At 57.9% G+C, this 23264-nt stretch overlaps 2 protein-coding genes across 4 annotated transcripts; one reads left to right on the top strand and one right to left on the bottom strand.

Annotated features, from left to right (window-relative positions):
- Positions 1–337: 337 nt before the first annotated feature.
- On the bottom strand, positions 338–6242 carry TRAPPC2L (trafficking protein particle complex subunit 2L). Of its 2 annotated transcripts, none has more exons than XM_065925196.1 (5): positions 6119–6242; positions 4780–4952; positions 3762–3849; positions 3566–3645; positions 338–2764 (listed from the first exon to the last, which is right to left on the bottom strand). In XM_065925196.1, exons 1-5 carry the CDS (start codon positions 6149–6151, stop codon positions 2719–2721), a joined length of 420 nt encoding a protein of 139 aa, XP_065781268.1. In that variant the 5' UTR covers positions 6152–6242; the 3' UTR covers positions 338–2718. The 2 variants fall into 2 exon arrangements, with proteins under 2 accessions (XP_065781268.1, XP_065781269.1); XM_065925197.1 differs by having other exon boundaries at positions 4780–4929; positions 6119–6214.
- A 152-nt stretch (positions 6243–6394) lies between these two features.
- On the top strand, positions 6395–23127 carry GALNS (galactosamine (N-acetyl)-6-sulfatase). 2 transcript variants are annotated; one of them, XM_065925194.1, is made up of 14 exons: positions 6395–6607; positions 9738–9861; positions 10447–10521; positions 10806–10908; positions 12774–12917; positions 13506–13572; positions 13761–13888; positions 14171–14310; positions 15429–15532; positions 15773–15909; positions 16380–16482; positions 18049–18170; positions 19875–19992; positions 21790–23127. In XM_065925194.1, the coding sequence occupies exons 1-14, from the start codon at positions 6491–6493 to the stop codon at positions 21874–21876; spliced, it is 1569 nt and encodes a 522-aa protein (XP_065781266.1). In that variant the 5' UTR covers positions 6395–6490; the 3' UTR covers positions 21877–23127. The 2 variants fall into 2 exon arrangements, with proteins under 2 accessions (XP_065781266.1, XP_065781264.1); XM_065925192.1 differs by having other exon boundaries at positions 10788–10908.
- The last annotated feature ends 137 nt before the right edge of the window (positions 23128–23264 follow it).

The following is a 23264-nucleotide window of genomic DNA, read 5'->3' as shown; positions in this document are numbered from 1 at the left end:
GGGGAGGGAAGACCAACTTCAACAGAAATCACTGGTGCAACAGCCAAGGACTGAGTAGGAGCTGCATCTGACAGGGCTCAGCCCTGGAGGGAGGATGGGCCTGAGGCAGCAGGGGACGCAGGCAGGCGGCCTTCATTGAGGCCAGCCTCATGGTATGAAGAAAATAGAAGTTAAGGTGAAAGCACTATCTGAGAGTTCTGTTGGCAAAGGCAAGCATATTACTTCTAACCCTTATTTTCTCAGGCTGAAAATGGAAATACATGTGAAAACCCTTAAATGTAAAGCCATTTATGGGTTGGTCTGGCTCCACCTACAGGAAAACCAAAACAACACTGGCTTCAACAAGATAAGGGTTTTATTTTTTCATTTAAAAAAAATGCTGAACATTCAGGACTGGTATGTCAGCAAAGACCCAGACCTTGCCTAGTTTTCTGCTCCCCATCCTTAGAGGATGAATCTTGTCTGCATGCTGTCAAGATAGCTTCCTAAGCTCCAGCCATCACATCCAAGTTCCAAGACAGAAGGGAAAAGGTGAAGGTACTGCCAGCTAAATCCCTCTTTTAAGCCTCTTTCCTGCAAGTGTTTCCCAACATCATCCACTTACATGCCACAATGACCTACCCATGTGAGGATAAGGAAGTATATTTTGTCTGGCCAATTGTCTCCAATAACACTGGGGATCTATTAGTAAAGAAACAAGGCAGAAGGAATGTCAGCTTAGCAAACTGCAATCCCTGCTTCAGTCATTTCCTCAGGCAGGAGAGATTACTAGCAACAACTCAACCAGAGATCTGAGGATGGACTGGGGAGAAAGCCCATGTGAAGATGGCTGCATCAGGCCCATATCTACTGATCACACTTCTTGGCCCTCATCTAGGTCCTGTGATTCCGTGTGTGTGTGTGTGTGTGTGTGTGTGTGTGTGTGTGTGTGTCCCTCATCTAGGTCCTGTGATTCCGTGTGTGTGTGTGTGTGTGTGTGTGTGTGTGTGTCCCTCATCTAGGTCCTGTGATTCCGTGTGTGTGTGTGTGTGTGTCCCTCATCTAGGTCCTGTGATTCCGTGTGTGTGTGTGTGTGTGTGTGTCCCTCATCTAGGTCCTGTGATTCCGTGTGTGTGTGTGTGTGTGGCCCTCATCTAGGTCCTGTGATTCCGTGTGTGTGTGTGTGTGTGTGTGGCCCTCATCTAGGTCCTGTGATTCCGTGTGTGTGTGTGTGTGTGTGTGGCCCTCATCTAGGTCCTGTGATTCCGTGTGTGTGTGTGTGTGTGTGTGTGTGTGTCCCTCATCTAGGTCCTGTGGTTCCGTGTGTGTGTATGTGTGTGTGTGGCCCTCATCTAGGTCCTGTGATTCCGTGTGTGTGTATGTGTGTGTGTGGCCCTCATCTAGGTCCTGTGATTCCGTGTGTGTGTGTGTGTGTGTGTGTGTGTGTGTGTGTCCCTCATCTAGGTCCTGTGATTCCGTGTGTGTGTGTGTGTGTGTGTGTCCCTCATCTAGGTCCTGTGATTCCGTGTGTGTGTGTGTGTGTGTGTGTCCCTCATCTAGGTCCTGTGATTCCGTGTGTGTGTGTGTGTGTGTGTGTGTGTCCCTCATCTAGGTCCTGTGATTCCGTGTGTGTGTGTGTGTGTGTGTGTGTCCCTCATCTAGGTCCTGTGATTCCGTGTGTGTGTGTGTGTGTGTGTGTGTGTGTGTGTGTGTGTAGGCTGGTGGTGGTGGGGAACCTGGGACTTGTGCCTTTCACATACACTCTGAGCTGACTTTTTTTTTTTAATTTTTGTAATTATAAAAAAAATTTCACCTGTGCAGTAAACCCATAAAAAATTTCATCTGTGCAGTAAACCCAAAGATAAGCGGAGCAGAATACACCCCAGATCTAGCCCTGGGCTGCCAACACTCACAGATCACAGCTTCCCCACTCCCAATGAGTCTAAGTCACCTTTCTCCTGGCCAGAGACCCCCTCCAGAGTAACTGAGGAGGCAGAACGGGAGTCTCAAAGAGTTTGCTCATTTGGTGTCCACCAGCAGTTGATAAGATGATAGGTAAACGGTCTCAGGAAGGCAGCCTTCCAGGGTGGAGCAAGACCAAAAAGGGGAAGCCCCACCCCCAGGGGAAGGTGTGCAGGCCATCCCACGTGCCCCTCTAACTGGGCTCTGGGCACAGGAGGCTGACCCCTCCAGACAAGCCCACCTTCTCAGTGACTGGGGTGTGCAGCCAGGGCATTGACACAGCAGGGTGGCTGGTCTACAGGTCTTCTGCCCCTCCCTTCGCAGCCTCTTCAGGGCTCCAAGCTCCAGGAGCTCTTGCCACTAGGTTCTCCCTGCCCCTTCGTGCCTGGTGGGAACAAGAGTTCCTGTTCCATCTGGTCCCTGATCAGCTCTGTCCCCTGTAAAGTCCCACGTAAACTCTTTTTTTGGGGTGTAGTACATAGATTGCAGGATCTTAGCTTCCCCACCAGGGATCAAACCTGGGCTTCCTGCAGTGGACGCTCAGAGTCCTAATCACTGGACCACTAGGGGAGTCCCTAAACTCTCTTTAATTAAAGCCTCTGCTGTCTCAGAAGAAAAAACCCAAAGCTGATCTCACAAGACCTTTAGTCAACATGCCCCAAGCATGAGGCCCTGCCCCCAGCAACCCCCAGGAGAGGCAAGTGAGATGAAGAGACAACTGGATAATGCAGTTATGTACAGAACCATTCCTTCCAGCCAGGGGCTGCAGAGCTCTGCTCAGCAGACCTGTATCATCATGGAAGTCACCATGCCATCGAAGGCCCTGTAGAAAGAAACAGACCAATCAAAGAGGCAGACCTACACCCGCCCTCCATCCCTGGCTGGCAGAGACGTCAATCTCCCAGGTCCAGGTAAGTGAAGCCAGCTGAAGCCCGCATGTGCATCCTCCCACACTGGGTGGTGAGAATCTGAGTCTCCTGCCTCACTCCTGTGTGACTTTCCACAGAGCTGCCCTGGCTGGGTCTCCAGTCAGGGGTGGGGCCCCGGATGACCCAAGACACAGTGTCACCACTGAAGGGAGGTGCCACAGGAAGGGTCTGGCTGGAGTCACCTGTTGGGAACGCAGGGAATTCCCAGGAGCAGTTCTGGAGCACATACACATGAACGCTTCTTTGGGAAACATCTTTTTTGATGTTCCAGTGTTTTGTCTGTGTTTACCTGAAGGCTATTTGGAAGATATCTGTAATTTAAATTTCTAATCATCCAAGTTCAATGTCAAAGACAAAATCAGCACTGGCAAGAGAACGTCTTCTCCCGGAAGGCTCCTGTCCACATGCCTGGGCCCTCACTGGGATCTGGGGAGGCGCCCCAGTACCTGCTGGGCGCACCTGGAAGACCAGATGGATGAGCTCTGCCCCCACTCTGCTCCCCAACTCCCCTTCTGTTTTCACATGTTGGAGATTCATGTAAGCGTTTGTTTGGGAAAAGAGGGTTCTGCCATTTCAGAACAGCTGCCTTTGAGGCACAGTGCCTGTTGCTTTAAAAGACCTCCCCTCTATCCATCCCTCTCAGAACTGCTGCCTCTCAGCAGGGTAGGGGTTACCAGAGAAGGCGCCACGCCCACCTGGACTGAATGCGGTCCCCCGGGTTATAGAAGGGGTTGCACATTACGTCTGTGTAAGAGTTGTGCAGCTTCCGGAACATCTGAAACAAGCAACAACATGTTTACTTCACACAGACGCACAGCTGCCACCATGCTGGGGATTTCTCAGCATTTCTAAAGAAACACAGAAAATCAAGTCACCAGTCCCCACACTCACACTGCGGATCTCGTTGTCTCTGAGCGCTGTGTTGGAGGAATCCACTACCATGACAAACTTCACCTTGGAGTTGGTCACATAGCCGTATCTGCACAGCTGGTTAGGGAATTCGCTCATAACACAGGGACTCATCACTGCAGAGTCTGTGAGCGCAGGGCTATCTGCACATGTCCCCCAGCTCCTCAGCTGCTCTGGAGGTGCATGACAACCTGCATCACAACACCAGCCCTGGGCTGGGCCTGTCTCGCAGTGCCAGGAAGACACAGGGCCACGCCGGGTGTGACCAGACACTTCCTTATACAGTTTTCGGTGTTTGCTGGAGGAGCAGAGGGCAGGCAACTAAGGCCTGTCACAACTCAAGTCCTGGGGCGACCTGCCCAAACCCTCGCCCTCTCTGTGCATCAATTCCCAGCCCCAGAGAGGTAACTGCAAAACCAGAGGTTGCACAAACGAGGTGCAGTCTGCCTAAGGTACCCACACCTCTAAAGGCCACTTTGTCTTGTGGACCAGTGGCTCCCAGGCAGTGACACTGGGAAAACTCATTACTATTAAATACTTGTTGGAATGTCTTTGAACTCCATGGGTTTTGGAGTAATCCGTCCTGGTCAAGATCTTAGAGTGACAGGTGGGGCTGAGCCTGAAAAAGAGATGAGTGAATGATGACCCCTGGCTCAGGAGGCGGTGGTCCTGCTGGGACGGCACAGGAAGGCGTCCTTGCAGGCATGATGCTAGAGAGTCCCAGTCCCTCCACAAACTTCAGGGACAAGTGAGGACTGTCACAATTCTCCAGGCAACTCAAGCCTGGCTGTTCCCACATCATCCTCTTAACTAAAGAAAAAAGGGTATGAAGTTCTAATTGGTCTCAAGCTGCTCTAATTCTCCATTGGTCAAAAGTCCACATCTTTTTTCCTTTCCAAGTGACGTTATAAGATGCTTTTCAAGGGAACCTGATGCTACAGTGCACCCCGTGACTGCAGGAAATCCCCAGACATGAAGTTGCTGACAGACACAAGGATACACCTTGTAGTCTTCTGTAGGATAGAGCAGGCCCAGGTAGAGCTCCCTCTGGTCCACCAAGGCCTTCCCCATGGCAGAGATCTTCTCATCCACCACATCCAGGGATGTGTGCACCATGTAGTGGAACTTGAGCTCATTCTCCGTGGGGACGCTGCGGATGTAAAGAGGATAATTCTGCAAAAAAAGGATGATGGTGGCTGAAGTGACGAAGATCCACCCTGGGTGTACAGGTCCAGAAAACAAGGCCCCACCCTAGTGGGTGCCCTTCTCCTAATCCCATGATACTGGCTGTTTCCCAAAATGCCAACTCCTGCAAATGTCACCTGGGCAGAGGCGCTGGCAGACTCATTCTAGACCCTTCAAGGCTCAGCTCAGACCTCCATCTCTGCAGAGCCATTTTGGAGCAACCTAACCCTGGAGTTTAAACAGCATCTTCCCAGGCTGCCACAGGCCTGGTGCTGCACAGATGTAGTGTGCACAACACTGCCTCTACCCTGATTGATAGGGATGACATCGAGTGAAGGAGACAGTCCACAGACCCACCAACAAATAATGCAGCACGTGCTAACACAGAACCCAGCGTTAACAGGAGCTTCACGGGAGAATAGTCTCAGAAGCCTGGTCTTTTTTTTTTTTTTTTGGTAGAAGCCTGGTCTTAACAAAACGTTGTGAGGCTACCAAGGTTCCCTGTAGTAGGGGCGGGTGAATGGCCACGCAGCTCAATCGTAGGATTTAGAAAGAGCTTTCTACAGAAAGTGAAATCTATGGTGGCCTGTGGAGAGAACGGGAGTGGAAGAGAGGGAGGGAGGGGTCCCAGGTGTAAAGACCCAGTGAGAGAGCACAGCCTGCCAGGGGAGCTGCAAGTAATTCCATTGGAATTGGAGTGAAGGATGTCACTGGTTTGGGAGGAAGGTTATTCAGACGTGACCCTAATGAGAAGCCACTGTTGAGATTTTAGGCAGGGGTGTGCCACGGTACATAGGTGGCTGCCGAGCGGAGAAAACCGAGTCAGTCGTCTAGGGTGGAGGGTGAGTGATGGCCCGGCCGGTGGAAGCGCGCGGCGGAGCACGACGGACCGAAGTGGACGGCTAGACTCCGGAGCAGGAAACCACAGAGCCCGCCGACGATGGCTGGGCGGAGCGGGGGCCGGGACGGAAGCGGTCTGTGACGCTCCGGCAGCGGCAGGTGTAGGTCTGTGTGGCGCCTACCCCGGGCCCGCCCCGGCCACCTACGCTCGGCAAAGTCCCAGGGCCCACCCTCTGGAGTCCCCGAGGCAGGGAAGGAGGGAAGGCGGAGAAAGAAGGTGACGCTGGAGCGGTCCTTGCAGCCCGCGTACGCACCTCCTTGGCGATCACCGCTACGCAAACCGCCATCTTGGGAGCCCGACCGGCCGCGTCACGTGACGACGACGCCGGTCACGAAGCCGGCCAGGCCCCGCCCCGCTCGCCTGTCTTTCGGTCGGCCGTGACCCCGCCTTTCCTGTCACTCAGCCGACCTTGCCCCGCCTCTTCTGGTATTCAGTGGGCCTGACCCCACCCTAACCCCCCTCTCTAGTCCAAGAGTCTTGACCCCGCCCCTCCTGTCACTCAGATAGCGTGGCCTCGCCCCATCGCCAGGCCGGAAGGACCTCTCGCTTCGCGGGTCAGGCTCCTGCAGCTTCCCGGGTCAGGCGCCTGCAGCTTCCCGGGTCAGTGGCACTAGGCCTGGTTGCCATGGCGGCGGTTGCTTTGGCGACCAGGTGGTGGCTGCTTCTGGTGCTAAGCGCCGCGGAGCTGGGGGCCACGGGCGCCCCTCAGCCCCCCAACATCCTGCTCTTGCTCATGGACGACGTGAGTGTCCGCGCGAGCCGGGATCCGGGGAGGGCTGCTGCGCTCGGCGCGGGGTAGGAGGCAGGGGAGGGGCGGCCAGCGGTGTGGGGTTCCTGTCTGGCTCTTCATGAGTGAAGCTGAAGTGAGGTGCTCGTTTGCGGGCCTAACCAGGAAAAGACCTTTCTGCCCTGCGCCTCCACTGCCCCCTCCCTGCCCCACACCGCGCTGGAAGGTCTGAGCGGCAGCCCAGACCAACTGTGATGCTGGCCACGTGAGGACCAGGTCTCCAGGACCTATGCTCACCTGTTGCCCTCCAATTCTCCAGGCGTTGGTGGCAGAAAAAGAGTGCAGAGCTGACTGAGACCCCGTCCTGACTGCCCTGAAAGTCCCTTCTGCTGTCTTTGCCTTAGTAGACCAGTGTTGCTTGGTCTGGCTGCTCTGCCTCTGCTGGGATTTCTGGCCAAAGGTCAGATCTTTGTGGGGTGGTAAAGAACTGAACCAGAGGAGTGTCCCCCGTTGAGCATGTGTGTGGCCCCAGGTCACCCTGGTCACTCTGGTGAGCCAACCCTGGGGTTAAACTGAGCCGTTGCCAGCTTCTTTATGACTCGGTCCCTGTCCTCCTTCCCAGGAAAGCCAGGAATGTATTTTGGGTGAGTGAAATGGAGGTTCCCACACATATTTAGTGTCAGAAGAGTCACGAGTAAAAATATCTCATAGTTCCACCAAAAGGCCAGCAAAGATACTCCCAGTAGTCCGGGCTGAGGCCACGAGCCTCACATTGCTGCTGGACGCTCCTGGCTTGTCGGATTTGCAAGGTGCTGTGTGTGTAAAATGCTCATATTTCAAACATCTAGTACAAGAAAAAGACATAAAATATATATCATGTAACATTTTTTATTATCAAAGTAATTCTTTGGAGTGTGTAGCTTATCCCTTCCACTGTGGATCTTCCCAACCCAGGAATCAAACTAGGATCTCCTGCATTGCAGGCAGATCCTTTACCAGCTGAGCTATCAGGGGATCCCTAATTCTTTATTACAAAAAGCTAACAACATTCAGATAAGCTAGAAAAGATTGCAGAGCCACCAATATGTAGTGGCTCCTCTCAGAGGTGAGGTAGAATGTGTTTCAGTTTAGTCACAGGTGTTCAGACACCTTGGCTCCCGAAGGGGCCCCAAAGCTCCTCTCCTTGGGAGCCCGTCTGATGGCTGGTTAGGAAAGTTTGCTTCATAACCGATACGTGGATCTTGGAAATGCTTGCTGTGTTGCGGTCAGCCTTCTCAGAGCTCAGGTTCCCAGGCAGGAAGGCTGTTTAAGTACTTAAGTCATCGAGGCTGAACCAAGCTGAGCCCTTAGTCTCTCCCACTTCTGCCTCTCCCTTCCCCAAGGTGACGGTTCATTAGTGAAGACGGATGCTGCAGGCTTGTTGAGATGGTCGTTTCCTGGATTTATGGAGCTCAAAAAAGAACCTAGAAACTTCCCTGGTGGTCCAGTGGCTAAGATTCTGCACTCCCAATTCATGGGGCCCAGGGTTCATTCTCTGGTCAGAGAACTAGATCTCACATGCCGCAACTAAGAGTTCACATGCCACAACAAAGAATGAAGACCCTGCGTGCTGTAGCTAAGACTCGGCACAGCCAAATAAAGTTTGTTTTTTTTAAAGATTTCAAATTATGCAACAAAGATGGAAGATCCCATGTACAGCAACTAAGGCCCCACTCAGCTAAAACAACAAAACAGAAACTGCGCCCACACCGACTGTTTCTCTTTGCTTGTTACCGGGGCTGCTGGGTGACAGGCCTAGCGGGTGGCTTCCTGGTCTCTCTCGCATTCCTTGAGCGGTGGAGGGGGACCGATGCTGGGCACGTCTTAACTCAAGGGGGCTGACCGGGGGACTATCAACCTGGGTGCCCAGGGTGGGCCCCAGGAACCAGGAAAAGCAGGCCAAAAGACCCTGGTGACCCCCACCTCTCTTGTGTCATCTCCTCCTGTGACTCTGGCAGCTGAAGCCCAGAGAAGTTGGGGAGATCTCTGTCCTGGTCAGCGAATGTTAGAAAACATTCAAAGCAACTTGAATATTAGTGGGGAACACGGCTATCCAGACCAGACAGGCTTCAGGCCCCCCGCAGTCCTGTGTCCTCACCCAGCCTCACCCCTCCAGTCATCAGGCCTGGGGGTGCCCCCCAGCAGGTCCTCAGACTCGGCACAGGGCCAGTAGGCGTCAGCTCGTGGAAGCCCTCAGAAGATGGTGAGTAGCTTTTTTCAGTGGTGCTGGCTCACCTCCGTTCTCTGTGGCTGGTGGGCCGGGGCAGGGCGTGGGAGCACAGAGCTCCCTCTTGCCGACCTGGACCCTAGTGCTGTGTGTGTGTCTGTTCTTTACTTGTAAAACAGGATTAAGGAGGCCCCCATGACTCCTGGAAAGTGTGAGGCCGGGCTGTACAAACACCGGCTCTGCGTCCCCACAGTATCCTGAATCTCCAGGGCCTCCTCCCATGTGTGTTGACATGGACACACACATGTACACGCATGATCATTCCTCATAGCCGCGTATGGCCCCTGCCCAGAAGCCCTGAATGTCCCACTAAGGAAAGCAAGACGGAGGGCAGGAAGGGAACCGCAGGGCCGGAGTCTGGTTGACTTCTGCACAGGTGTAGGCAGGCTGATACTTCTATGTTCCAGATATGGTTATGTTCACAGGTTCTCAATGGAAAGAAACTTGAGGGGAGCCTCTGTTCACCCCAGTACTGGGTGGACAGACCATGTTCTGTCCACTGTTGATCAGTGATGGACTCGGGCATTTCCTTAGGGCTGTCAGGAGTCCTGCTGCTATGGACATCTGCCCCATGTCTGGGTGCAGGCCAGCTCAGTTCTCTGGGTGGCAAGCTCAGGAGGGACTGCAGGTCTCAGGGCCTCATTGGGTTGGCATTGTGGGCCCTCACCGCTGTTTTCAAATCTGAGTTTGCTTCGTGGAGTAGGACGGCCTCTGTATCTCTGTGGAGGGCAGGGGAGTCTTGATGCTGGTGCCCCGTGAGCATGTGGGCTGACATCTGCACCAGGGAAGCGTCGGACTGTGTCCTGGCCGCACTCGGGGCACCAGGGGCTGCAGCTCTGGCTGTGTTCTCACCTGACCTCCGCATGCTCCTTCCTGCAGATGGGGTGGGGCGACCTGGGGGTGTATGGAGAACCTTCCAGAGAGACCCCGAATTTGGACCAGATGGCTGCAGAGGGGATGCTCTTCCCAAACTTCTACACAGCCAACCCCCTGTGCTCCCCGTGTAAGTCAGGGCTGGCTCAGGCCACCGGGGCGTGGGGGCAGGGGGCACGCATGGAGCAGGGAGACAGCAGTGAGGTGAGGCAGGGTGGGGGGACTTTCAGACCAGGAGACGGGACACAGCGGGCAGGCATGGGGATGGGGCAGGGGTGTAGAGGGGCAGCCTTGACTCAGGCATCCATCAGATCCTGGCACTGGGGAGCTCCCAGGATCCACCCCGTGAGGGACACGGGGCCACTGGAGCTGTCAGAGGTCACCAAGCGTTTGGAGCCTGTGGGGACCTTGGCAGTGACTATTCATTCATGAAGTTGAGTTCAGCGGCTCGTTCAGAGGAGGCACTGGGCTGGGGAAGTGGTTGTCAGCCAGAGGTACGGGGGCCCTACAGGTGAGGAGAATCTCTGATCTCAGGATGAGAAGTAATCCTGGGGGTGTTGGCCATGACCCACAGGCTGTCTCAGGAGCTGGAGAGCACAAGGCAGGAGGCTGTGCGCCCACCTGGCTCTCCAGGGGCTTCTGGGACTCAGGCACTGCAGGGCCAGCCTCAGGCTGGACGTGTAACACACGTTTCTGTTGTGTCCCTTCTGCGTAGCCAGGGCAGCTCTGCTCACCGGACGTCTGCCCATCCGCAGTGGCTTCTATACCACCAATGGGCACGCCAGGAACGGTAGGCTCCAGGGTGGGCTCCCTTACCTGTTGGGGTTTCACATGGTCCTTGGAGGTGGGTGTGTTCCAGAGACCCCAGAGGTGGGCCCTCTCCTAAGGTCCAAAACCGCCCCCCCCCCCCCCGATGTTTGCCCGTCCCACCCTGGTAACAGTGCTGACAGTGAGGCGTAGCTGGAAGACCTGAAAAGTGCCTGGGTGGTGCCACCCCCACCAGGGCTCTGCCCCTCGATCCTCACAGTGCATGGCCTCCCTTGTGCCCGGCTCAAGGGCTATGTTGCTCCACAGCCTACACTCCGCAGGAGATAGTGGGGGGCATCCCGGACTCGGAGCTCCTGCTGCCGGCGCTGCTGAAGGGGGCCGGCTACACCAGCAAGATCGTGGGCAAGTGGTGAGTCCCACGCCCCACCAGCCAGCTCCGTGGCAAGGCTGCGGTGTCAGCCGCACAGCATCACCGAAGCAGCCCCATCGTTGCACACACGTGCTGTCACAGAGGACACGTCAGGAGGCTCCGTCTCGTAGTGAAACCAGGAAGCAGGCAGGGGTGGAGGGTCGTGTGGTTGGGTCATCGGGTTGACAATTAGGTGGCTGTGAGGTGTCTCCTCTCCTGCTCCCCAGGGACGCCCCCCTGCGTGGCCCTGGAGGTTGGTGCAGAGGTCGGATGTCCTCTCTACCCTCCCCTGATTGTTGGACCCATCAGAGACCAGGCCTGCCTTCCTACAGGAAGCCTCCCTTGCTTTTCCAGACCTGACTCTGTCGCCTTTGCTGCTTCTGTGCTTCAGACCCTCTCCCCTTCAGCCCCTTGGCACGCACCTTCTCAAGCACCTCATCTGCACCTCTTGGGGGCCCCTGTTCAACCCAGTTGTTATGGTGGCGGGGGAGTCTACAAAAGCCAGGAGAGGAGACTCAGCGAGTCGGGGAGTCTGAAAGAGCAGGAGCACTTCCTCATTCCTGAGACCAGGCGGAAGCCATCCTGCTGAGTTGACGAACTGGGAGAGGGTGGTGGCTGCAGCGCGGAGCCGAAGAGGGCATGAGGGTTGTGGGAGCCTGCATGGCCCTGGCAGAGATGGGAAGGCCTGGGACAATGGTGGCTGGGCTGCGCCAGGGCTGTACCCACAGTGGGGGAGTGCCTGTGATGACTGCTCCTCCCTGCCCAGCCTGGCAGCTCAACCCTGGTCCAGCAGTCTTCTGTTCGTGGTCAGTGACTCTGGGCCACCCAGCTGGAGGGGGAACCTGTCTCCACGAGCTCTGGAGGCAGGCAGACTCTGGAGCAGACAAGGGCACAGCAGGGCCTAGAGAAGCAGCCGGCATGGACTCGGGAGGTGGACAGGCTGGGGTCAGGATAGCCCTGGCCAGCGTGAGGATGGGCTCTGCAGACAGTGCTGACCCCACACCTGCTTCAGGACCGGCTCTTTGAATCAACAGCTTCACATGAGCTGGACCTTCAGGGATGTTTCTGTTCTGTGAAGTCCATTTGGGCTGAAGGACTCAGGCCCAGCCCTGCTGTGTAGCTGCGGCCCAGAGAGGAAGCACCTCTGCAGAGAGCTCAGGGCGGAGCCAGTGCGAGTGTCCCCCACCCTGCCCCGCACAAGGGCTGCAGAGGCTGGCAGCCGTCTCTTGGAGGCAGAGCGGGTCAGGACCCACAGTGGGGGACCGAGAGGTTTGCCTAGGCACTCAGATTCTGCTGCCAGCCAACTCAGCTCTGGCCCTGTCCTGCCCTGGTGCCCCGGCCACATGCATCCTGGCCAAGTGACCAAGCAGTGCGGCGAGCTCATGGTCACCTGGGGTCGGCCTGTGCCAGCAACCCCGCAGACGTGACTCTAGGAGACCTGTCCACTTCCCAGGGTGGGGGCACCTTGCCCCGACACCGCTTCCCTAAGCCATACCTTCTCAAGGGTCTCTGGCAGAAGGGCCCGACGTGGGAAGGGGCCCCTGGGTGGGAGCAGGGGGTGGGTCCGAGCACAGCCTCAGGAAACAGCTGGGCTGTTGCCCTGCAGGCATCTCGCCATGTTCTCTTGTTGTTCCCACTGGCTCCTACCCGGGCATCGAGCACAATCACCAGACCTGGTCCAGGCAGCCCCAGGGTGTGCTCCCCTCTGCTGTTCCTGGGTGGCCAAGGAGGGAGGGGCTGCGACCTCAGGACGCCAGACTCAGTTCGCCCTGGACTGGCTGGACCTTGTCTGCTGAGCTGTTCTCCGAAGGCCAGAGTGGTTGCTCTGTGGAGCTCCCTGAAGTGCCCTGGGTTACTGTCTCCAGGCACCTGGGCCACCGGCCTCAGTTCCACCCCCTGAAGCACGGATTCGACGAGTGGTTTGGATCCCCCAACTGTCACTTTGGACCTTACGATGACAAGGCGAGGCCCAACATCCCTGTATACCGGGATCAGGAGATGGTTGGCAGGTATCGAGCCCCGGTCTCCACTCCACCAGCTCCTCCACACGCACAGACTTGTCCTGTGAGCCTTGACTGATAAGCGCGCCACCTCAGGGGGCTTCTAACTGTCTCAGGAAATTTGCTGGGAGCCCCAGATGCTTTACTCGGCTTCTAGGGTTCAGGCCCAACCCCTGAAGCGGCCAGGGGGCTGCATTCCAGATGGTCAGCCTCATTCCAAGCCACTGTCCAGGGGCCATCAGCTGCAGGACCACCTGTTCTGACCATCAGGCGGCTGCGGGGCAGGGTTTGGGTTAACTTCCCTTTCTTTGTTCCTTTTTATTATTTGTATCTTGTTGGAGCTCAGTACATGTCAGTGCACCACCCAGCACCGCCCCCCTGCACCCCAGAGAGAGGCCCTGCACCCTCCACAGCCCCAGGGACCCACTCCTTCCTCTCCCAGTCCTGCCTGTCTGCTGGGCAGAGGTGCAGCCTCAACCCCACCCGGACCTGGTACCCCAGGATCTGGGACCTTCCAGGCTCTGACTTCCTCCAGATCAGGGATGGGGCTTCCCTGCACTGAAGGCTGATCTCTGTCTGGGTCTGTACCGTTTTCAGATTTTATGAAGAATTTCCAATTAACCTGAAGACCGGAGAAGCCAACCTCACCCAGATCTATCTGCAGGTGACGGCCGCCAGTGCTGCGCGGGCTCTGGGCCCAGGAGGGGGTGGTCTTGGGCGGGATGACGGGGCTGGGTAGGCTCTGGGCTGGGGAGGGGGGGTGGTCTCGGGCAGGGACGACAGGGCTGGGTGGGCTCCGGGCCACGGAGCGGAGTGGTCTCGGGTGGGGATGACCGTCGTCCTTCTCCTCAGGAGGCGCTGGAGTTCATTCAGAGGCAGCAGGCAGCCCACCGCCCCTTCTTTCTCTACTGGGCTGTTGATGCTACGCATGCACCTGTTTATGCCTCCAAGCCTTTCCTGGGCACCAGCCAGCGAGGGCGGTGAGCCCTTGGCCCCAGAGACCTGGACCCCCAGGGCGGGAGCGGGAGGGTTAGCCGTGTCTGATCACCTGCAGGGCAGAGTCACTGTCACAAGTGACCATCAGCTGTGGATGGTGAAGCATCTGTGCCTCTTCCAGGGGGTGGACGGAGGGCTCTGTGCTACCCCGATTCCACCTGAGACTGACCCATGTGCCCCTTCCCCTCCACCCCTGAGGTTAGGTTCCGACCACCCTCGGGTCCCGACACCGCTAGTCCCCACTGACCGCCCCATCCGTCCCGCAGGTATGGGGATGCCGTCCGTGAGTTGGACGACAGTGTCGGGAGAATCCTGCATCTCCTCCGGGACCTGGGCATCGCAGAGAACACCTTTGTTTTCTTCACATCTGACAATGGTGCCGCCCTTATTTCTGCACCCAGACAAGGCAGGTGCCCCAGCAGACGGGGTCCACTTGGGGCCCCTCAGCTCCTGGCCCACTGCAGGCCTGCTCAGACGCCTAGCTTCCAGGCCACTCAGGTCTGAGGCTTTTCCACATCGTGGAGGGAGGTTGTTACACCTGGCTTTTTACAGTCCCATAAGGGTTTCACACCCCTGTGGTGATGTGTCTCTCTGTCCTTTTTTTAAAAAAATGCTGGAGGCCCCAGGAGGACCTGAGTCATTCAGCTCTGTAAGGAAGGCCCCAGACAGCAGAAAACCCTCCAGGGCTGGGCCTGCATAGGGAGGCCCTGGGAGACCCTGCAGCTGTGAGTCCTGGGCAGAGAGGGGCCTGGGGATCTTCAGGGATGGCACCAGAGCAACTGGCCGAGAAGGAGCTGCGGGGGGAGGACAATACGGTGACAACCTGTGTACCCATCCGCAGCTGGAGAAACATGAGTAATGGCCTTCATCAGCCACTGGCCAGTGACCCTTGCTGGCCCTGTGCCAACCAGTGAGGGGGGCTTTGGGCTGCAGGGAAGGGATGAGCCACGGGGTCGCTGCTGGAAGAGGCTGCACTGCTGCGCTCATCTCCCCATCCCCGGGGTCCCCAGGGGGCAGGAGCCTCCCTTTGTCACAGGCACTGTTAACCAGGACTGGGCTGACTGCCCTCTGCCCAGAGGTTCAAGGACTGCCTGCTCTGAGTGGGGCATGTCAGAAACATGGGGTCTGCACCCCTAGAGCCCAGCGCACAGGAACTGCTTGTGCACACTGGCGTTTAAGGATCCAGCACCTGCCAGACTTGGGGGTCTGATTGTCTCACATTTCACGTCTCACCAACAGTCTACATGCTCTGTGCATCCATGGTCGCTGTCCACAGGGGTACAACCTTACAACCACAGCTCTAGGTCACAGCCATCTCTAGGCATTCTGACCTTGAACTTGAGGCCTGAACCCCAGGGCTGGTCCTTTGTCTCCAAGGTGACCTTGGTGCTTCAACTGTGTTACCTCTGAAGGGCCGGGCAGAGAACCAGGTGGACATAGTCACATCCCAAGGTCAAGTGCCTGGAAGGGTATGTGTGGCCCTGGGGACTCAGGCACATGGGACTCAGGCAGCTGTCTCCCAAGGTGGCAGCAATGGGCCCTTCCTGTGTGGGAAGCAGACCACGTTTGAAGGTGGGATGCGGGAGCCTGCGATCGCCTGGTGGCCTGGACACATCCCTGCCGGCCAGGTGAGTCAGAGCGGGCCTCGTGCCAGGCCTGCGGTCATCCTGGGCAAGAAGGCTCTGTCCCCTCCTGGCCTGCTCCTTGTGCTCACCAGGCCACATGTCCGTGTCATCGGGCAGGGACTGCCTTTGTTTTCCATGTGTGGACACGCTGCAGGATGTGACCACATGGGTCTGTGTGTGTGCGCACGTATGTGTGCATCTCATTGTGCACATCTGGGCAGCATAGGGCCGTGTGCTTTGCAGGTGAGCCACCAGCTGGGCAGCATCATGGACCTCTTCACCACCAGCCTGTCCCTCGCAGGCCTAGAGCCGCCCAGGGACAGGGCCATCGACGGCCTGGACCTCCTCCCCACCATGCTACAGGGCCGCCTGACAGATAGGTAGGTATCCTTGCCCAGAGGGAGGTGAGATCCAGGGGACTTGGACATGCAACGCGTGGTGGGGTCGAGAGGCCTTGCTTCTCCCCGCGGTGTCCCTCACCACCCTCTGCTCATGTCCACCTCCTCCTGGGCGCTGTCCAAAGTCATTTTCTCCAGCTCAAGACCAGCTACTGTTGTGTTCAAATAAAATCAGTTCTCCTGGCTGCTGTGAACAAGCATAGCTGGAGCAGGTTTACGGCCAGGAGTGGACAGCTTGCTCCCTTTTCTCTGTCTTAAAAACCTGCCATGAGAGCTTGTTACCGCAGGGGTAGGGGGTGGGCGTGCCGGCCGCCATGGTCCTCCCCGCCAGGCCACCTGCCAAGCCCAGGCACCACCCCCTCACTCCACTGCTGGCCTCCCCAGAACAAAGGATCATGGGCCTGCCTGAAACCCAGGGACCATTTCTCCTGACCCTGCTGGTCCCCCAACAGGCCAATATTCTATTACCGCGGCAACACACTGATGGCGGTGACACTTGGCCAGTACAAGGCCCACTTCTGGACCTGGACTAATTCCTGGGAGGAGTTCAAACAGGTGAGAGGTCTCGGCCCCATGGAGCCATCTTGGGGAGGGCTCCGTACCCCTGGCACGGTGTCCTGGGAGCCACCTGAGGGTGTCCTGGGTCAGTTACTGGGTGCCGGACTGATGGAGGAGGAGAAGGGCTGTGCCATGCCAGTCCCCACCAAGTCCGTGACTTCCCCTTCTAGGGTGTTTGATGCCTGGGGGTTGAGGCAGGAGGGAGGGTCTGTGTGTTCACAGGATCTTCTGCATTTATGGACTAAACCCACAAGGTTAGCTCAAGGGCAAAGCTCTGCTCTATCCTTCCCTCCCTCCACCCTGCCCTCCAGAAGCCAGCGCTGTGCTGGGTGGGTCTCCCCACACCCCTCTCTGCCTGGCTGGGCTCAGCTGCAATGCCCCCTGGGCAAGGCCTCCCTCCTGTGAGCAGTCGTAAGAGAAAAATCCAATGCTAATTAGTGGGCTCTTAATTAAATAGCTTATTTGATTTGCATCCAAATTATAATTTGTGTCTTCTGTCTAGACTTGGATTCTTCTCCATTAACTGCTCAGCTTTTTTACACTGAACTTGTTTGTTTCTCCCACCATTAAATCCATTTTTGTTTTCCAGCTGATCTGCTCCCAGAAGGTCAGAGGGTCACCCATTCAGGACCCACCTGGGTGTCCATGCTCACCGCCCTCAGCAGCTTAGACAGACTCGGGTCTATGGCTTGGGGCGGACAGTGGAATTTCTTAGGCTCCTGGGCTCCTGCTTTACTGAACCGCAGAATACTTGCTGACTGGCTGGCCAGGAGAGACACATGGGTGCTGGGAGGATCGCCTGTCAGAAGCAGCAGGGAGCACCACTGTGTCCCCAGCCCTGTTTCAGGATTAACATGCCCAGTCAGGACTCCACTCCAGATCCTGTAAACGATGTCCAACAGTGGCTGGAAACCACTGTCCAGCTGCTTACGGGGCCCCGGGGTCCCCAGTCCTTCCAGAGGGTTGCCCTGGCCTCACCTGACTCACCCAGGATAGCAGCAGGTGGTTCCCTGAACCAAGTCAGGGAGCCCTGGGGGGCAGCCTTCCAGCCTGGGGGACTCACTGGCATAGGAACCCCATCTCACATGAGCATCAAAGGCTGAACCCAAGGGCAGAGGCCACCTGGAGGGCGTGGAGCAGGGCTGGACCCTAAGCCTGGTGGAGCAAATGCTCCAACTCCTGTTAAAGGCGGGCGTCGGGATCACCTGTGTTTTCTCTGGCTTCAGGTCTGTAGTCCCTCCTCCTCAGCCAGCCAAGGGGTCTTGGATGAATGCTGGCTGCCGTGTACCTCATCGCTACAAGGCCCATAGGGTGGACATGAGCTGCTTTGCTCTAGAAATTAGAATGTGGACTAAAATATTTTTAAGAGACTCACCCCTCCCCACAGAAAAGTACCAAAGCCCCAGGGGACGGTGCCCGGGGCAGATGGTGCACCTCTGGGCCGGGTGTGGGAAGGCTCCGTCTGTGGTTCTCACTGGCTGCTGCTGTCCTGTGACCTGCTCTGCTTCAAGGAGCCCCATAGACAGAGCACTCACCTGCACGCCCCCCCACCTCTCGTTTCAGGGCATTGATTTCTGTCCTGGGCAGAACGTCTCAGGGGTCACCACCCACTCACAAGAGGAGCACACGAAGCTGCCCCTCATCTTCCACCTGGGCCGAGACCCCGGAGAGAGGTTCCCTCTCAGGTGAGCCAGGGGCTTGTGGGGCCCAGGACGCTCGCACAGGTGGGGAGACCGAGGCTGGAGGTTAAAACCAGGCTGAGGTGGCCTGGGAGTCAGTATGGAGCTGAGACCCGGCAAGAGCAGACGGCAGGCCCTGTGCCTAGGGGGCCTCTGGCAGCCTGACTGCCCTCTGGGGCCACCCAGAGGTCAAGGCCAGTGAGTCACTAGCCCTGCTGTCTTGCACCCCATAGTTTTCCATCCACTGGGCTTTCCCCTGAGTCACATCCCAGCACCCACTTGTTGTTCCCGATGTTTGTTCCAGTCAGGCCATGGCAGGGGTGGGGCACACGATCCTACCCCTGGCAGCCCCCAGGCCTTTAGCCCGCCTCACAGATGAGTAGTGTGGGCCTCCAGGTCTCCAGGTGGGGTATAAGGAGAGACATCATCTGAGCCCTGCCCTGGATGACAGACGTGTGTGTGTGTGTGTGTGTGTGTGTGTGTGTGAGAGAGAGAGAGAGAGAGAGAGAGAGAGAGAGAGAGAGGGAGATACGTGACTTCCAATACAAGTGCCTATTAGATGGCGGCAGCAGCAGCGAGCCCTGCCCCTTGCTGGCTGTGAGCTGGCCGGACGTGTGTGTGTGTGTGTGTGTGTGTGTGAGAGAGAGAGAGAGAGAGAGAGAGAGAGGGAGATATGTGACTTCCAATATAAGTGCCTATTAGATGGCGGCAGCAGCAGTGAGCCCTGCCCCTTGCTGGCTGTGAGGTGGCCAGATGAGTAGTGTGGGCCTCCAGGTCTCCAGGTGGGGTATAAGGAGAGACATCATCTGAGCCCTGCCCTGGATGACAGACGTGTGTGTGTGTGTGTGTGTGTGTGTGTGAGAGAGAGAGAGAGAGAGAGAGGGAGATACGTGACTTCCAATACAAGTGCCTATTAGATGGCGGCAGCAGCAGCGAGCCCTGCCCCTTGCTGGCTGTGAGCTGGCCAGATGGTGTCCCCTGAAATTCGAGGTCCCAGGGAACACACCTGCCACTGTGCCCCCAGGAGACCCCACCATCACTGTCAAGGTCACTGGCCCAAGCAGAGGGCCCAGCATGGATACCAGGCTCCCCCAGTGAGGAGACCACATGACTTGCATGGGATGACTTGGGGGACAGAGCTCTGGGCAAGAAGCCCTTGGAGCTGCCGCCTGGCCGGGAAGTATGCAGGACTGAGCATGTGGTCTCCCAGGCGTCGCCCCCGATGCCGTCACCCAGGATCCTGGGGAGACGAGCTGGTGGGACGAGTGTAGCCAGCAGAGCAGGACGCCGAGGGCCCAGGAGCCACGTGGGCTCGGTCCAGTCAGGCAGGACCAGTTGCCCCAAGCAAAAGGAGTTTGGGCCAGAGGATTAAAAGAGACCCTGAGAGAGGAAAGAGCCCCCCGATTCTGGGCAGCACTCCCGGGCTTCCAACTGAGGAGCAGGTTGAAGAGTTGCGGCCACTGTCCTGGGCCTCTGGCTCTGCCTGAACCCTCATTTGTGGGGCAGTTCCCTGGATGCCCACCTCTCAGGGAGGGCAGGCAGGACAAGGTGGGGCCACAGCCCCAGCCTGTCTTCCTGGCAGGTTGCCGGATGGTGGCACCTGGAGCAGGGCTGTCCCCTCGGTCTCCCCACACCCTGATCTACCTGAGTGAGCTACAAAGCTCGCTCTGCCCTTCCCCCACCTCGTGACCTGGTGCCGCTTGCCTGCAGCATTGCCAGCATTGAGTACCTGGATGCCCTTCGCAGGATCACCCCGGTCGTCCAGCAGCACCAGGAAGCCTTGGTCCCCGGACAGCCCCAGCTCAATGTGTGCAACCGGGCAGTCATGGTGAGTGGTCTGTACATGGACTGTGGGGGTGGCCCAGGGCCGCGTGCGTGCTGAGCTGTCTGCCTCAGACATGAGCCCCGCTACCCTCCTGCTGCTCTGGCGCCAACCTCACAGGAGCGGCACAGGGTCTCTTGGCCTCTCTGCAGGTGCAAGACGAGCCAAACCCGTGTGGGATGTGGGTGTGGACAGGCTGGGTGGATAGCCTGGGGTGCGGCCAGGCTGTGAGCCCCACTCCTAGCCCACCACCACCAAACCCTGCTGGAGTTGTGAGGATGGATGTGCAGCTCAAGCTACTGCCTTAAGCTGGGTTGGTTGGGGAGGGGGACGAAAGCTAAAGGATGTTGAATATATTCCCTAGTGGTGAGGAGTACCTGGGGCAGCTGGCCTTGGGGGTGGCCTGGTCACTGTGGTCCACATCCAGGGCTCACAGGGAAAGATTCAGTGCAGGGGCCGGCAGGGCCTCCCTGTCCCTTGGAAGGACACCAGGCTGGCATTCTGGCCCCTGGACTCAGCAATGCAGCAGAAGAGCCCCGTCTCGGGACCACCGAGATCCTTCAGGTCCCAGTGGCTCAGAGACCCCTACCCGGAGTGGAGCCCCTGGTGCCCCCTCCATGCCCGTCTCGTCGTCTTGGACACGGTGCTGTCCCCACCCCAGCACACGGTCTCCTGTGGGCTGGGTCTCCAGGTAGCGGCAGTCGCCAGGTGGCTCAGAGACCAAGGGTTCTTGGTGACAGTACCGGAGATGGGGAGGGGCCAACTTGAGGGGTGCTGCCGCCACCTCCTGGGCGCAGCCAGAACTGCCATGGCTCCCGAGTGAGTGAACAGTGGGGGTTGGGCTCGGACTCTGAAGCGAGCACTGCCACGAGGGGTTCAGCGGCTTACACACGTGGGCACATGCATGTGCGCGCCAGTGTGCAAAGCGCTCCCCAGCCTCCACACTCTGCTCCACCCAGCTCCTCTGGACCAGTGAGTAGACTCTGGATTGTGTCCTCTGCTCTCAGGACAAGCAGCTCGCAGCCCATCTCCCTAGGGCCTCATCAGACACTCTCCCCAACCCCCAGGCACACAGGCCGGGGCCAGAATCTGCTTTTGCGTGCACCCGACCCTTCTCTGCCCTGCCTCAAAGGTTGGAAACTGCTTCCTTTCCTAAACCTGGCCCTGCCAGGTGGCCGTGCATCCAGAGGGACTACCTGATGGTGTTCAGGGCAGGGGAGGCTTGAGCTGCAGTTCTCACTGGCACTGATGCTCCAATTCAGACTCAGGGTCTGAGGGGGGCGAGAGTGGGTGGAGTGACTCCGGGGAGGGCACACTTCCTGTGTCAGGGGACCCAGCAAAGCCATGAAGGCTCCCTCTCAGGGATGTGAGTGTCCTGTTGCCAGGAAATCATGGCCGTACAAAGCAAGTCTGCACAACAAGGTGCAGCCGGGCAAGCCTGCAGAGGCACCAAGGCCACCGCCTACATAGCTTATGGGGAGGAAAGAGTCTGTCCCAGCCATGCCACCACCACCCGGGGGCCTGCAAAGGCCATGGTGCCAGGCAGTTAGCAGACTGTCCCCTTCAGTGACAAGCAGGCCCTGTTAATACCGGGTTGCCGCAGGGCAGTGTCTCCTGTGCCAGCCTCGGGCAGAGAGCAGCTTCCAGGCCAGGTAGAGATGAGACAGGTGGTTCCACACTGTGGCATCCATCCATCAGGGTGGGGCAGGTCACAGACCTGGGCAGGGCATGAGTCTGGACAGTACCGAGTTTGGAAGTGCTTGGAGTAACTGTATGTCCTCTTTCTGAACTTTCATTACCTAGAACTGGGCACCCCCAGGCTGTGAAAAGTTAGGAAAGTGCCTGACACCCCCAGAGTCTGTCCCGGAGAAGTGCTCCTGGCCCCACTAGAGACAGCCTGGGTTCAGGCCAGGCCCAAGCCCCGGGCTAGGAAGCCTCTGGTCTCAGGGCCCTCGGCTGGAAGAGCACCAACTCCCTCTGCCCTGCCCGCCTGCCAGACGGACGTCGCCTGTAGCCAGCAGCGGGACCTGCCGGAGCCCAGCCCTGGAGTCTCTCGCCAGCCGGCCTGGCCCGCCTGACTGTTGCCTGGGGCCCACAGCAGCCCCTGAACTGGAGGCTACCTGCCTCATGTTCCCACCCTGCTCCAGCTACCTCATGGCCGCCTCGTCCAGGGCCTGAGTTCTGTCCCCGGACCCGGAGGCCACGATGCAGACCCTCGAGGATTGCGGTCCTAGTGTTGCGGCTGCCTGCCCATCCTGTGTTGCCCCTTGGCTTCTGCACAGGACCTTCCCAGTGCCTCCCCCGCGTTCTCCATCCCCATGGTGTAGGGGTGTGGTGTGAACACGATGGGGGCGGCCAAGGGCCTTTCTGACCCAGAGCCTCCCTAGTCCAGTGGGGACTGCTGATGCCAGCACCTCCCTTAGACATCTTAGACACTCTGGGGCTTGTCTGTGCCTCAGAGGTTCCCCACCCGCCCTCCCTTCGTGGAGTCAAGGGTGGCAAACCTTGAAGATGAGCCTGAGCCAGCCTGTGCATAGCTTCCAGGGGACCCGCCCTAAGGGCCTGTGGGCTGCTCCCATTGGGTGGTTTCCGGTCTGCAGACTACCCTGCTAACTCTACTGTTAAGACTTGGGGAATGGTGAAGAAAACGGGTTTAGAATAAAGTAACAGGCATTTAGCTTTTTTAAAAAACAAATTCTATTTAGGGAAGGTTGCCCCCTGGGTGCCAAGGTCGAGGCTGGAATGGGCCAAATGCCTGGACTTCCACCTCTGGCTCGCCCCTCCCTCAGCCCTGAGTCTTCTGAACTGCTCCCCTTCAGGCCCTGCTCCGACCCCTTCTTGCTCCGGTCCTCAGGCACCGGGGGCGAGGGGGGGGTGGTGGTCCTGGGGGGAAGGCCCCCTTGTATGGTGCTGCCGGAGCTCAGCCGAGACTCGCTGGGAGGAAAGGAGAGTGGGCAAGGCCGGTCGGTGCGGCCACAGCTGAGCCGAAGACCTGCGCGCACTCTCGGCTCGGCCGAAACCGGGCAAGGATTTCCCCGAAACTCTGGTTGGGCCTGCGTAGACGGTGTACTCCATCAACCCGGACTCACATCTGGGCCCCGCGCGAACGTCCTTGAGGCGGGGACGCCTGTGTTCTGGGCACAAGAAACGAGCGTCTTAAAACCGGCTGTACTTAACACTCGATGAAATACGGTACCTCCTGCGGGAGGAGGTGGCCAAGCTCCTTGAGGCCCCGCCCCGCCGCCCCTCCCCTCCCGCGCCAGCGCGGAGCTGCAGAG

The sequence above is a fragment of the Muntiacus reevesi genome, chromosome 2 (genome assembly GCF_963930625.1).
Source record: "Muntiacus reevesi chromosome 2, mMunRee1.1, whole genome shotgun sequence".
NCBI lineage: Eukaryota > Metazoa > Chordata > Mammalia > Artiodactyla > Cervidae > Muntiacus > Muntiacus reevesi.
This window is presented reverse-complemented; position numbering and strand designations above follow the sequence as displayed.

Excerpts from the sequence above, each read along its gene's own strand:
- TRAPPC2L (XM_065925196.1), bottom strand. The coding sequence starts at position 6,151 with ATGGCGGTTTGCGTAGCGGTGATCGCCAAGGAG. Across the intron at positions 4,953-6,118 it reads TAGCGGTGATCGCCAAGGAG|AATTATCCTCTTTACATCCG; the intron begins GTGCGTACGCGG and ends CTTTTTTTGCAG. Across the intron at positions 3,850-4,779 it reads CCTACAGAAGACTACAAGGT|ATACGGCTATGTGACCAACT; the intron begins GTATCCTTGTGT and ends CCAGCTGTGCAG.
- GALNS (XM_065925192.1), top strand. The coding sequence starts at position 6,491 with ATGGCGGCGGTTGCTTTGGCGACCAGGTGGTGGCTGCTTCTGGTGCTA. Across the intron at positions 6,608-9,737 it reads TGCTCTTGCTCATGGACGAC|ATGGGGTGGGGCGACCTGGG; the intron begins GTGAGTGTCCGC and ends TCCTTCCTGCAG. Across the intron at positions 19,993-21,789 it reads TGTGCAACCGGGCAGTCATG|AACTGGGCACCCCCAGGCTG; the intron begins GTGAGTGGTCTG and ends TTCATTACCTAG.